Source organism: Tachysurus vachellii, chromosome 7 (genome assembly GCF_030014155.1).
Source record: "Tachysurus vachellii isolate PV-2020 chromosome 7, HZAU_Pvac_v1, whole genome shotgun sequence".
Lineage (NCBI taxonomy): Eukaryota > Metazoa > Chordata > Actinopteri > Siluriformes > Bagridae > Tachysurus > Tachysurus vachellii.
In genome coordinates, this window is record NC_083466.1 from 4,705,906 (window position 1) to 4,718,297 (window position 12,392).

A 12,392-nucleotide genomic window follows, 5' to 3' on the forward strand; every position below is an offset into this window, starting at 1 on the left:
AATTACAGAAAGAGGGATGGGGGAAATAGGAAGAGGAGGGCTTTGTGCAAGTTTGTGAAAGTTGGGAAAATAGGAATCATCGAGCGACCACGTCAACAGCTGAGAGAAAATGGCTGCAGAGACTGTGGTGTAATCTGCATATGACTGAGAAGACGGTTTGTCAAAGTTCAGGGAGAAATAAATTAGATGAAAGAAAACCGTATAATTACTGAATATAGTGTTTCATTTTGCCTATTCTTATTCCAATATAGTTATAGTTAAATAAAAAAAACATATTTGCAGTTTTGTTTAATTTGGTTATTAAAATAATTTTCTTGATTCCCCGGAGAGTTGTTTTTCGCAAGCCGATGTTTTTTAACAGTTAGGGGGAAACAAAGCAAACGAAAGTTGGACTTGTTTAAGAATACGCTGAGCACAATGGCCATTTGGCCCAAAACACTCCTGGAGCTGATGTTTTTATTTGCATTCTGTCTGTGTGTTCGAGGTGGGATGACAAAGGAAGACTTAAGACCGGAGGTAAGGAGGCCAGCAAGCTTTTATACATATATAGAGCATGACTATATTGCCACGGAGATAAGATTCGTTAAATTCATAAATGTTTGTATATGTAAATACTGTATGATTTAATGCTCTCAGATAATTCGTCACAGATAACTGCTCTGTATTACTGAACCTGACAACTTTGTGGGATGAACGAAAATAACTGCTGCCATCTTTCTTAAAGTGCTGGATGTAGATAATAACTGACAATTCATCAAGTGGTCAAAAGCATGAAAAGTTTCAGGAGAATAAAAAAATTCTGATGTGTCTCACATATTAACACTGCAAGAAAAGAATGAGCAGGGACCCAGTAAACCCGAGTATAAGGATAAGTTCTTTGTCAGTGGTGTCTGGTGTCGGCCCTCTGCAGGCAGCCCTGACAGGCACTGTCCTCCCTCCTGATAACCAGCAATAATACCAAATATAAAGGCCAATAAATACAATATAAAGTGTTAAAGTATTGGGATACTTGAAGCATTAATTTTTTTCCTCTGCAGGAAGTAAGGGGCCTAGCCCAACCTATGAAAGACAGCCATTATCCTTTCTCCACTAAACTTTACAGTTGTCACAATGCAGTTTGACAGCTACCAATCAGATTCACCCATCAGATTGATAAACAGAAACGTGTGATTTGTCACTTCACAGAACATATTTACACTGCTTGAGATTCCAGTGGAAGTGTTCTTTACTCCACTCCATCTGACACTCCATCAGCAGTGGACATTAGTCAGCATGGGCACTGTGACTGGCCTGTACATATATGAAACAAGCTGAAATGCATTGTGTGTTCTGACTCAGTTTTTTTCATAGGCAGTTTTGTGCAGTTTTTTTTTTTTTTGTGCAGCGCCATTTGTTCTTTATTCTCCCTTTCTCCATCTCACTCGTCTGTCTCTCTCCGTTTCTCCATCTCACTCAACTGTTTCTCTCCCTTTCTCCCTCTCACTCGACTGTTTTGTTCAGTTGTTTGTTCTAAGGCATGGCTTCTGCAGGCATGGAAAACACAGGCTAATATTTGCTCATCACACATATCAATAAGCCTTTGGCTCCCATGACCCTGTCACCAATTCACCGTTTATACTTCCTTGGACCACTTTTGGTAAGTAGTAACCACTTCATACCAGGAATTCCCCATGACACCCTGCCATTTGGGATTTGCTTTGAACTAGTCATATATCTGATCAAAATCTGGCCCTCATCAAATTCAGAAACAGCTACACCAACGGTTGTGCTTCATCCATGGTGTCCCTGCCTTTTGCCCCAAGTCCCCTGTGATAGTCTCCAGGTTTCTTGTCATACTGTATAGGTTTAAGCATTGCAGAAAATGGATCAGTTGCCAATCAATTACTGTTTCTTCAATCAAGATACTATAGAGCAACTGAGTTTCAAGCAGATTGTGTGTTCTTTGTGCCACAGAGATATATATTACTGTAGAGGAAAGGCTTGCATAATATACAGGCCCCTCTGATAATATTGGAACAGCAAAGCCAATGCTGTTGTTTTTACTATACACTGAATTACACTCCATTTAATACAGGGTGACCAAGCTGTCAGAGAAACACAATAGCAAAAAAAAAGGGGCCCAAGAAATGGAAGTTATGTGCAGACCATTAAGAGTGGGTGGAAAAACCAGCATGTTGTAACAGGATAAACAAATTGAGTACTGAGCCAAACTTATTTGAAACTGCAGAATTAGTGTCTACTAATGTATATTGAAGTCCAAAAGCATGATCGTGGGTGTTTAGACAGAAATTTTGGAAAGATTTCTGGGGATAGTAGATTAATACAAACAACAATGGGTTTGAAACAGCTATTTTTAGGGCGAAAAAAATCAAATAATGCTACTTCAAGGAGCTCAAAAAAACTGACGTGTTTTACTGTAAACAGCAGCCAGGCCACCACCATTAATTACCCTTAGATATATAACATTTACATTTACATGAATGGCTTTTGGCAGATGACCAAATCAACTTACCAAAGTACTTTGAAATTTCTGTCAAAAAATACATACTGATAAGTCTAATACTATCAGTCTAAAAATTATGTTGAGGAAATCATATTCTAAGAATTGCACACAATTCTTTTCTTCTTTTTTTTTTTAAACAAAGTGCAAAATGAAGATGAAAGTCCATTTCATTGCCTGTGTGGAAAAAAGAAATAAGGCTTTCTTATACCCAGGGAGATGGTGGGACCAGTTGAGCAGTGCTAGAGATATTGAGTGAGTGTGTAATATGGGGTGTGATCAATACTTTAAGGTCGGTGTGTCCATTCTTGGCTTTGTAAGCAACAGTGTTTTATATCTGATGCAGGCAACTACAGGAATTCACTGGGAGACATCAAAATAAGATGTTGTTCCCCATGTTGAAAAATCCCCATGTTGTTGCCAAAGGTCACTAAGAAAAACATGCTGAGATTGTTCCGGAAAATATGATTGTGAACAGCTTGGCCCAAAAGGGAACAACAGAAAACTAACAAGATTTTAAGTTGGTTTATAGGCAGTGTAAGGAAAATGGTAAAGTCTTCCAAATGTCATAATTGTATATGTATTTTGTAGCTGTTATTTCATGAAGCACAAATTTGGTGGATGTATGGAGGATGGAAACTGACTTTGGGAGATCACATAGCTAAAATGGCTTGTAGTGATGTGTGCTTAGGAGTTGCTTTTCAGCTGGAGAACCTGGAATTTCGTCAAGGATAATGTGGATGGAGCCCAATACAAACAAAGTATTGAGGAGAAACTCTTCTACTTGAAAAAAGATGTGGCTTTTTTGGAATGGCTAATTCAATGTTCAGGTTTAAATAGAGTTCAGTATCTGTGCCATAGCCTGATAATCTACCAAACCTGCAAAGTTTGCACTGTTGAATGGATGTAAGAAGGCACTGAATATTGGTATTGGTACTGTATATACGTGCAATAACATGGAAACTTTGCTATGTGAAAATATCTGAAGGAGGTACTCAAGCATCTTCAAACTATACAAGTAACCTAATAAAACATCTTATGTCATTATGTCAGTATCATTGATAGTGTCTGCAGAGTGTGAAGATGGCCAACCTGAACTTTCACAGCAGTATATGAGCAGAAGCATTTCTGCAAGCATTGAGACATGCATACTTCATTTATACAGGGTCTCCTCATTGCTTGTGACATAAGGTTCAATTCAAATTTTAAAAAAAAATTCAAATGTCCATTGCATTTAACTTTAATTTGTGGAAATTCGATCTGCCTTTTGTTTCCTTTAGCGTGTGTCTTTGTCTTCTAGGCATGGCTCCAACAGTATGGGTACCTTCCTCCTGGTGATCTTCATTTAGAAGCATCCCGTTCAGCTCAATCCATTTCTTCTGCTATTTCTGCAATGCAAAGATTCTATGGCTTAAATGTCACAGGAAACTTGGACTCTGACACATTGAAGTGAGTCAACCTCATATGGAACAACTGTCTAAAGAGTCTTTAAGTTTGATTAAATTGCATAACTTTACAAAACATTGAGAATGTTTTGGGCCCCTTAACTCTGTGGTTGCTATTACAGGTGGAGAAATCCATCATTTTATCAGTGATTTACTGTTGCCCAGCAGCTCATACAGAAACTTATAAAACTGTTAAGTGTGGTGGATGATCTCATATATTGAAATGTTTGCCAGAGCAATGAGGAGGCCTCGGTGTGGTGTTCCAGATAAGTTTGGAGCAGAGCTTAAGAGCAACTTAAGAAAGAAAAGATATGCTATCCAGGGACTGAAATGGAAAAAGAAGATGATCACATTCTGGTAGGAATTATTAAAATAAAGAGTTAAAGATTCTGGTTTGGTGAGGAGCATGACAAACTTTTTCCAGACATCTGAAATTACTCTGTGGCAAAATGTAATCCATTCCTCTTTCAGGTTTGGATCAGATTCTCATGTGACTTATCTGTGTGCTCAATTTCTCTTCTCTTCTCTTTGCTTTTTTCCTACTTCTTAGCATATGTCTACATTTTCGTATTTCCCTCTGTGGTTTAATATTCCTGATTGTCTTTCCAGATCTGCTCTTTCATTTTCTCTGTTTTATTTTTCAGTATACAGAACTACACGCCCAAGATTGGGGAGTATGAGACCTATGAGGCGATCAGAAAAGCTTTCAAAGTGTGGGAGAATGTCACCCCTTTACGATTTCGAGAGATCCCCTACAGTTACATTAGGGATAAGACAACTGACTATGCAGACATTATGATCTTATTTGCTGAGGGTTTTCATGATGATCCTAGTCCCTTTGACGGTGAAGGTGGGTTCTTAGCACATGCCTACTTTCCTGGAAATGGCATAGGAGGAGACACACACTTTGATGCTGCAGAACCCTGGACCATTGGAAACCGAGACTTGTGGGGTAAGAGAGATGTCTAAATGTTGAAAGTAGATACTGAGAAATACATAGGCCTTGATTTTCTCAGGACTGTATTATATATCACTATACCAACAGCCATCATTTAGATTTGAGATGGGTCTAAATTCTTCCAGAGCAGCCCCATTGAGTGGGAGAGTACAAAGTTACATTTAATCACCATTTATTTAAAGAAAAAAGTTAAATGTACTCTCATTTATCAAGAGAATAAAATAATTACTTTGCACTTGATATCAATCAATAAAAATATAGCTGGATAACAGAGCTGATTCAAACATGGTTAAAATGTAAATGTAATCACCATTAAAAGCCACTATATATTGCGCACACACACACACACACACACACACACACACACACACATATATATATATTACAATGCATCATATGCATTTTAAACAAAAATTGGGACCAAGATGTAATTTCACTTAATACTGAGTGCTGAGATGAGCCTCTGCTTTTAGGTCCTCACCTACTTCTATAAATATACAAATGAACTCAACAACAAAAAAAAAGATTTCTATATGTAGCCATTTTTCTCAAAACCCAAACCAATAGAAACCATGTAGGGAAAAAAGGACACCTTTCCTATGTCTGCAATCACAACCCCTAAAAATATGGCAGTATAACTTCTTGTAAAATTGGTGGATAGCTTTGGTCACCACGCACAGTGCATCTTTTGGCGAAATCCAAATACACATTATTGCAACAAACATCCCAAACCCAGCTGGTGGTGGAGGCATGATGTTTGGAGCCTGTTTTACAACCACCGGACCTGGGAAGCAGTCACTGAGACAATGATGAACTCCACTTTATAATAGAATATTCTTGAGACAAATATGATCTGTATAACAGGTTATTAAAAGCCACTATATAGTGCACACACACACACACACGTGTGTGTGTGTGTGTGGGCACTATATAGTATATATATATATATATATATATATATATATATATATATATATATATATATATATATATATATATATATATATATATATAATATATATATATATATATATATATAATATATATATATAATGAAAAATATATATATTTAAAAATATATATATAATGAAAAATATAATTGAAATAATGTTAACAATGTTAACAATGTAAATATTGCATTGCATTTATGCTTATTATTAAGTTATTGTTGCTTAAGGTTGTTCTGCATGTTACTGAATTATGGTGTGTTATTCTTTCCCCTCCTGGTTTCTGAATGTTGTGAGTTGTTTTGTGATTTTTCTCATCTCCTAAGGTAAATTGTTTATAATTGGTGAGGACAACAAAATTGTTATTTAGTTCATGATAACCGAAAGCATAAAATTGGGTGTAGAGTGCAGTTTATTTTTTTTCCCATGACTGTATGAGTTATGAAATTGTTGGACCTCTTGTTGAAAATCCATCTGCATTAATATGGAGTGGTCACATACTCAACCCCACCCCAAGGCCTCCACACCTTTAAAGGCTTTCTGTCCTCTTCCTTAGGTAATGATGTTTTCCTGGTGGCTGTGCATGAGCTGGGTCATGCATTGGGTATGGAACATTCAAATGACCCCTCTGCCATCATGGCACCTTTTTATCAATGGATGGACACAGACAACTTTGAGCTTCCTGAGGATGACCGTCGTGGTATTCAGCAGCTTTATGGTAAGTTAGAGAAATAATTGAATTTGCTTTGATGTGTAACAAAATACAACCAATTAAACATGTATCCTAAGAATGCTGACATTATTATGTCACTATTTCTTACTACATTTTTATAGGACCCGACCCTAACAGCCATCCTCAACCTTCAGCTATCCCCTACACTCCTTACCATATCCCTCATCCCTCTGACTCTCCACGCAAGCCTCACTTTGGCCCTGATATATGTGAAGGTCACTTTGACAGCATTGCAATTCTAAGAGGAGAAATGTTTATTTTCAAGGTATTTACAATAATCTTTGTGCTTACAATTTACAATTAATAAAATGTTAATATCTAAAGCTATTTGATACTGTGTGGTAGAATAAATGGTTCTGGCGCGTTCGTAATCACCAAGTTATGGAAAATTATCCACTGCCAATTGGACATGTTTGGAGAGGTCTACCGACCTCAGTTGATGCTGCCTATGAGAGAGAGGATGGAAAGTTTGTCTTTTTCAAAGGTAAGAGCTGATTTCATTTTGTAACTTTATCCTAAAATCTGTTGCAGAAGAATAAAAAACTTAAAAACATTTCAAATTATTAAAAAAAAAGTATATAATTACCTCTTCTTCAGGTGACCGACATTGGGTATTCAGTGAAGCAAATTTGGAGCCAGGCTACCCAAAGACACTGAGAGCAATGGGCAGAGGCCTCCCCCAAGACAGAATTGATGCTGCCCTTTATTATACACCTACAGGCAACACCTACTTCTTTAGAGGAAATAAGTAGGTGACCGTTTTGGTTTGTTAAGATACTATTTCTTGATGATCACAAAGGATATTGTTAGTGTCTTTTTTCCACAGATATTATCGATATAATGAAGAGTTAAGGTCGGTGGACCCGGACTACCCTAAACCATGTAGCAAGTGGCAGGGTGTCCCCGATGACATCAAAGCATCTTTCATGAGCCGAGACCAAAGTAAGAAAGCTTTTTAAATTCAGTTTCTCAATAATTGTTTTTAAAAGTGGAATAATTGTTCATATAGAGCTATGTTTAGCTAGATTTCATTTTTAAAAATAAATAAATAGTTATAATTGATCATTCATTCATTCATTCATTCATCTTCTACCGCTTATCCGAACTACCTCGGGTCACGGGGAGCCTGTGCGTCATCGGGCATCAAGGCAGGATACACCCTGGACGGAGTGCCAACCCATCGCAGGGCACACACACACTCTCATTCACTCACACACTAGGGACAATTTTCCAGAGATGCCAATCAACCTACCATGCATGTCTTTGGACTGGGGGAGGAAACCTGAGTACCAGGAGGAAACCCCCGAGGCACAGGGAGAACATGCAAACTCCACACACACAAGGTGGAGGCGGGAATCGAACCCCGACCCTGGAGGTGTGAGGTGAACGTGCTAACCACTAAGCCACCGTGCCCCTATAATTGATCACATATTTATAAATAAATGTAATAGAATATTACTCAACAAACAGATGTATATTATACTATAGATGTATAGGTCTATTAGTTCTGGGTAAAGGAAAGGACATCACAATCCTAAGTATTGTCATTGTTACAAATACTACAGATAATTTCTCTGAATTTCAGGTTTCACATATTTCTACAAAGCCAATAAATACTGGAAGTTCAACAACCAGTTGATGAGAGTGGAGCCTGGTTACCCCAAGTTTGCCTTAAGTGATTGGATTGGCTGTCCAGATGAAGACCTTAAGACAGGCAGAGGGCGAGAAAGTGGTGATAGTGATGGCAATAATCATGACGAAGAGAATAATACAGATGAGGATAAACTGGAGAAAACAGAAGTCATTGTCATTGAGGTGGACAACGCTCCTGGTGATGGAAGTGGAATGGGACGTGTAGTGGTGGCGCTTGTGTTGCTGGTTTGTTTAATTTGCACGCTAGGAGCCTTGCTCTTTTTCCGCAAGTATGGCACTCCACGGCATCTACTCTACTGTCAGCGTTCCCTACTAGACAAGGTGTAGAGGGCTGAAGATGTATAAAGAGGAGAGAGGGATGAAAATAAAGCTACAGGAAGTATGGTATATATTATTTCCAAACATTGTTGACTTACCTTTGCAAAATATAATAAAAAGTGGTTCAAGATATTTATCTGCATGTAAAAATTAGAAAGACCATTTCTGGCCCCAAGAACCTTAAGATAAACTGGTGCAATTTTGACTGACAACCCTGCTCGCAGTACATACAAGTTTTTTATAATAATGGGAGGTGCACTGTGCAATTTTAGCCTTAAACACCGCTTTACTGAGCAACCAAAAGCAACGTATTTTACCATATTTCTGTAGAAGCAAAAAAATAATAAAATCTGATAATGCTCAAAAGAACTCATTATGTCCTCTGCTGAGACATAAATACATTAATTTATTTGAAAAAATTTTAAACTTATACTTTCATTGCATGTTTTTTTTTTTTTTTTAAATGGCTGTTCTCATCATCATTAAAAGAAAATCCAACACATTTTGACTCATATTTTTATCCTTTTGGGGTCATAATGTGAGTCACAATATTGCAAAAAAGTAGAACCAAAGTATTCACAGTATAAACCTTGGAGCTAGAGCATGCTCGTTTATGTGCACATCCACAATGAATTACCCGAAGTGGAACTTAAAAAAAAGACTGATGTTTAAATGTAGCTATTTAAGAATGCTGCCTCTGGGAGTTGAATAATTTTTGGCCAATAGCCTCTAAATCTGTTGTCTAGCTACAGTGGTCATGTTCAAAAAAGGAGACAGAAATGGAAATTTGATTCTTGCAATTAGTTAAATGGTTCCTAATTCTCTAAAAAAGAAATTGACTGAGAAAATTAGACAAACGCTGCTATCAAATAGTCACTGTCAGTCAACATTTCGTAAAATGTTCTTGCTAAATACATGCAATTCCAATCAGCCTATTCTAGACAGTGAGGAGCAAATAAGTCATAGTAGCAAAGAAGCTGAAATGTTATACATTTGAGAATATGAATTGCAAGGTGCTTGGGTCCTTTATTAAATACATTTCAATTTAGTTAAAACAAAGATAAACGAAATGTTTATAGCAGCCTATGCTAGCAGAATTTGATTTCTAAAACTTTTGTATTCATAGGCTTGTTGTCTCTTTTGTTTATGCTTACCTAAATGTTTTGTTTATGCTTACCTAAATGTCTGCATACAATGAAACTATAATTCAACAATATATTTACCTGATAGTGTCAGTCCAGAAATTTCAGCCATTATTGCAGCACTAGTAATTAAAATGTCCAGAATTGTACTCCAGTAAACTTAATTGCTCCCACACACAATGACTGGCACAAAAAATACTTTCACATGCGCACACAGAGACTTGCACCTAACTGAAAATTCACATTACGTAATACTATATATTTTCAGTTTCCATGGAAATTTGCTTGAAATTATTTCAAACATCATTTGATATAGTCAGAACGTATGATTATGATAAATAATGTATCATTGCTCATAATCAAGTTTATCATAGATATATTTATGAGCCATGTTAATTGTAATGTTTTTGTCTTATAGAAAATTATAGAATTGTTTACTGCATAAATAAAACCACTAACATTTACAATGTTGCTGTATGTTGTAATAAATGGCCTGCCATTAGTTTAGCTGATTATCTCTCTAACTTTTTTTTACTTTCCTTACCCTTGTAAAAGAGAAACCTCAAACATATTTTCAGTCTTCTCTTGGTGTATTGACTGATGTCACCAGTCCTTTTTTACTTTTTTATGCCCTAATGTCGTTTGTCTTCATTTCAACTGCTATATGTTAATGTAAAGATGCTTACTGTTTACTGGATGGCCTTGTACATCTCCTGATGACATGACAAATATAGCTTATACTCTCACATATACATAGCATTCAGGGTTAAAAACTGACCTAAATGATTATACCGTTTGAATAACTATAACTTTTAACTATTAGTCCTTAATATTGCAATGTCTTCACCAAAATTATTGATTATGATGATGATGATGTAATTATTACTTGTACTAACATTCTTCTAAATGAAATGATGTGTTTTACTAACATTGACAATAGAATATCCTGCTGGACAGGCAAAACACATGTAGTGACCTTAATTTTTGAATTTCGGAATTTAAGAAAATAATAAATCAAAGACAAAAAGAAAGAGCTAATACTAGTTGTGTTTACAGTTAACCATGTTGTGGTGCTGTTTGACTGGACTTATTTTCATTTTGGCACTATTATGCCTATAATTATTATACCAACAGTGTAAGAAATGTGCGGTTATGCATAAGGCTTACAAGAAAAAGCAGTTCACAGGAAGCCATTTTCTAAATAGGTATGATTAGTGTTAGTAACCTCTACATTCATTAGATTTGTGGTAGATGAAAGTACATTTGAGGACAAGAGATTCCATCAGTAATAAGAAATGGAAGGACATACTGATTTCATACTGAAATACAGAGAGCCAAGATAAATCTCTAACAAAGAGATGAAAGGGCCAAAATGAGGAGAAAGAAAGGTTCTGCTCATGATCCAAAACATACAGTATGAGCTAATCGGCCAAGGACAGTTCAATTACCTCCAACAATTAAACTTTTGATGACTACCGTAATTCTTCAGAGCTGTGATTAAATTGCAGTTCTTTTGAAATCAGACAGAGGGTGTTACTGGGCATTTGCAGAGTGAGTGTCACCACTGTAGTTTGTTGCTGATTAGAGCAATTGACCATGAGGGACTGATGGTCATTCTGAACCAGCCTAATTGCAAATCTTTAAAACATAAGGTTCATACACATAAGTGTACTAATTTCTTTGTACTCACACATTCATATAGCATAAAGGACATCATGGGTATTTATTGTAGTTAACTTATTATTTAAGTATTTATTATTCAAGTGGTCATAATTATTACTATTTTTGTAACTACTGTGCATTTAGTGTTAGATGTTAGTAACCCCTGCATTCATTAGGTTTGTGGTAGATACAGTAAGACATTTCTTTGTCTAGATGTTTGGCATTTGTGGGTCTTGCCTCTGAGAACAACCACAGCAAATTGGCATGTTTGAAAAGGGTCTGATGTATGTATTCATGAATTGTCAAGTCAAGAAGCTTTTATTGTCATTTCAATCATATATAGCTGACACAGGTACCTAGTAAAATGAGACAACGTTTCTCCAGGACCACGGTGCTACATAGAACAAAGATAGATCTACATGGAACAACACAGAGCTAAGTACATAAGTAAGTTAGACTTAGCCACGTAAAGTGCATCTGTGCAACCTAGTTCAAACAGTGCGAGACAAAAGACAGTGCAAACAAACAATAAAAAACACTGCAAGACAATACACAAAGACAATACCCAAAAGTAGCACCGACCAGAGTACATACTACATATTCTACATGTGCAGAAATACTGGAATGGACCCGTAATATTATAACAGCAGTTACATGAGGTATTGTAATGAATTGTACAAAACAGCAATTGACTGAATGTGCAAGACGGCATGAAAAATGTTTGATATGGTGGTGCTGTGTAAATGGATTCATAATGGAAGAGTGTGTATTTGGTGCAGATCAGTTCAGTCCACACAGTTGAGTGTGTGTTTGTGTGTGTGTGTTGTGCTCAGTACAGTTCAGTTCAGTTGTTGAGGAGTTAACTTCTCAACAACTGAACTGATGCCAATGCCAATTGTATTAAATTCAAGTGACACACTTGTCATATGCTATATATCTTTTTGTTTTGTCTTTGTTCTGGATTCATCAACTTTTTGCATTTGTTCAAATTAATGTGATCAGACAGTTGAGGTATGATATGTGCTGTCCCCTAA

At 36.5% G+C, this 12,392-nt stretch overlaps 1 protein-coding gene across 2 annotated transcripts; it reads left to right on the top strand.

Annotated features, from left to right (window-relative positions):
• The first annotated feature begins 69 nt into the window (after positions 1–69).
• Positions 70–10,727, top strand: mmp14b (matrix metallopeptidase 14b (membrane-inserted)). Of its 2 annotated transcripts, XM_060873929.1 has the most exons (10): positions 70–516; positions 3,801–3,949; positions 4,180–4,302; positions 4,590–4,897; positions 6,407–6,568; positions 6,685–6,848; positions 6,929–7,067; positions 7,181–7,331; positions 7,410–7,525; positions 8,169–10,727. In XM_060873929.1, exons 1-10 carry the CDS (start codon positions 418–420, stop codon positions 8,561–8,563), a joined length of 1,806 nt encoding a protein of 601 aa, XP_060729912.1. In that variant the 5' UTR covers positions 70–417; the 3' UTR covers positions 8,564–10,727. The 2 variants fall into 2 exon arrangements, with proteins under 2 accessions (XP_060729912.1, XP_060729913.1); XM_060873930.1 differs by lacking the exon at positions 70–516 and having other exon boundaries at positions 3,839–3,949; positions 4,068–4,302.
• Positions 10,728–12,392: the final 1,665 nt, after the last annotated feature.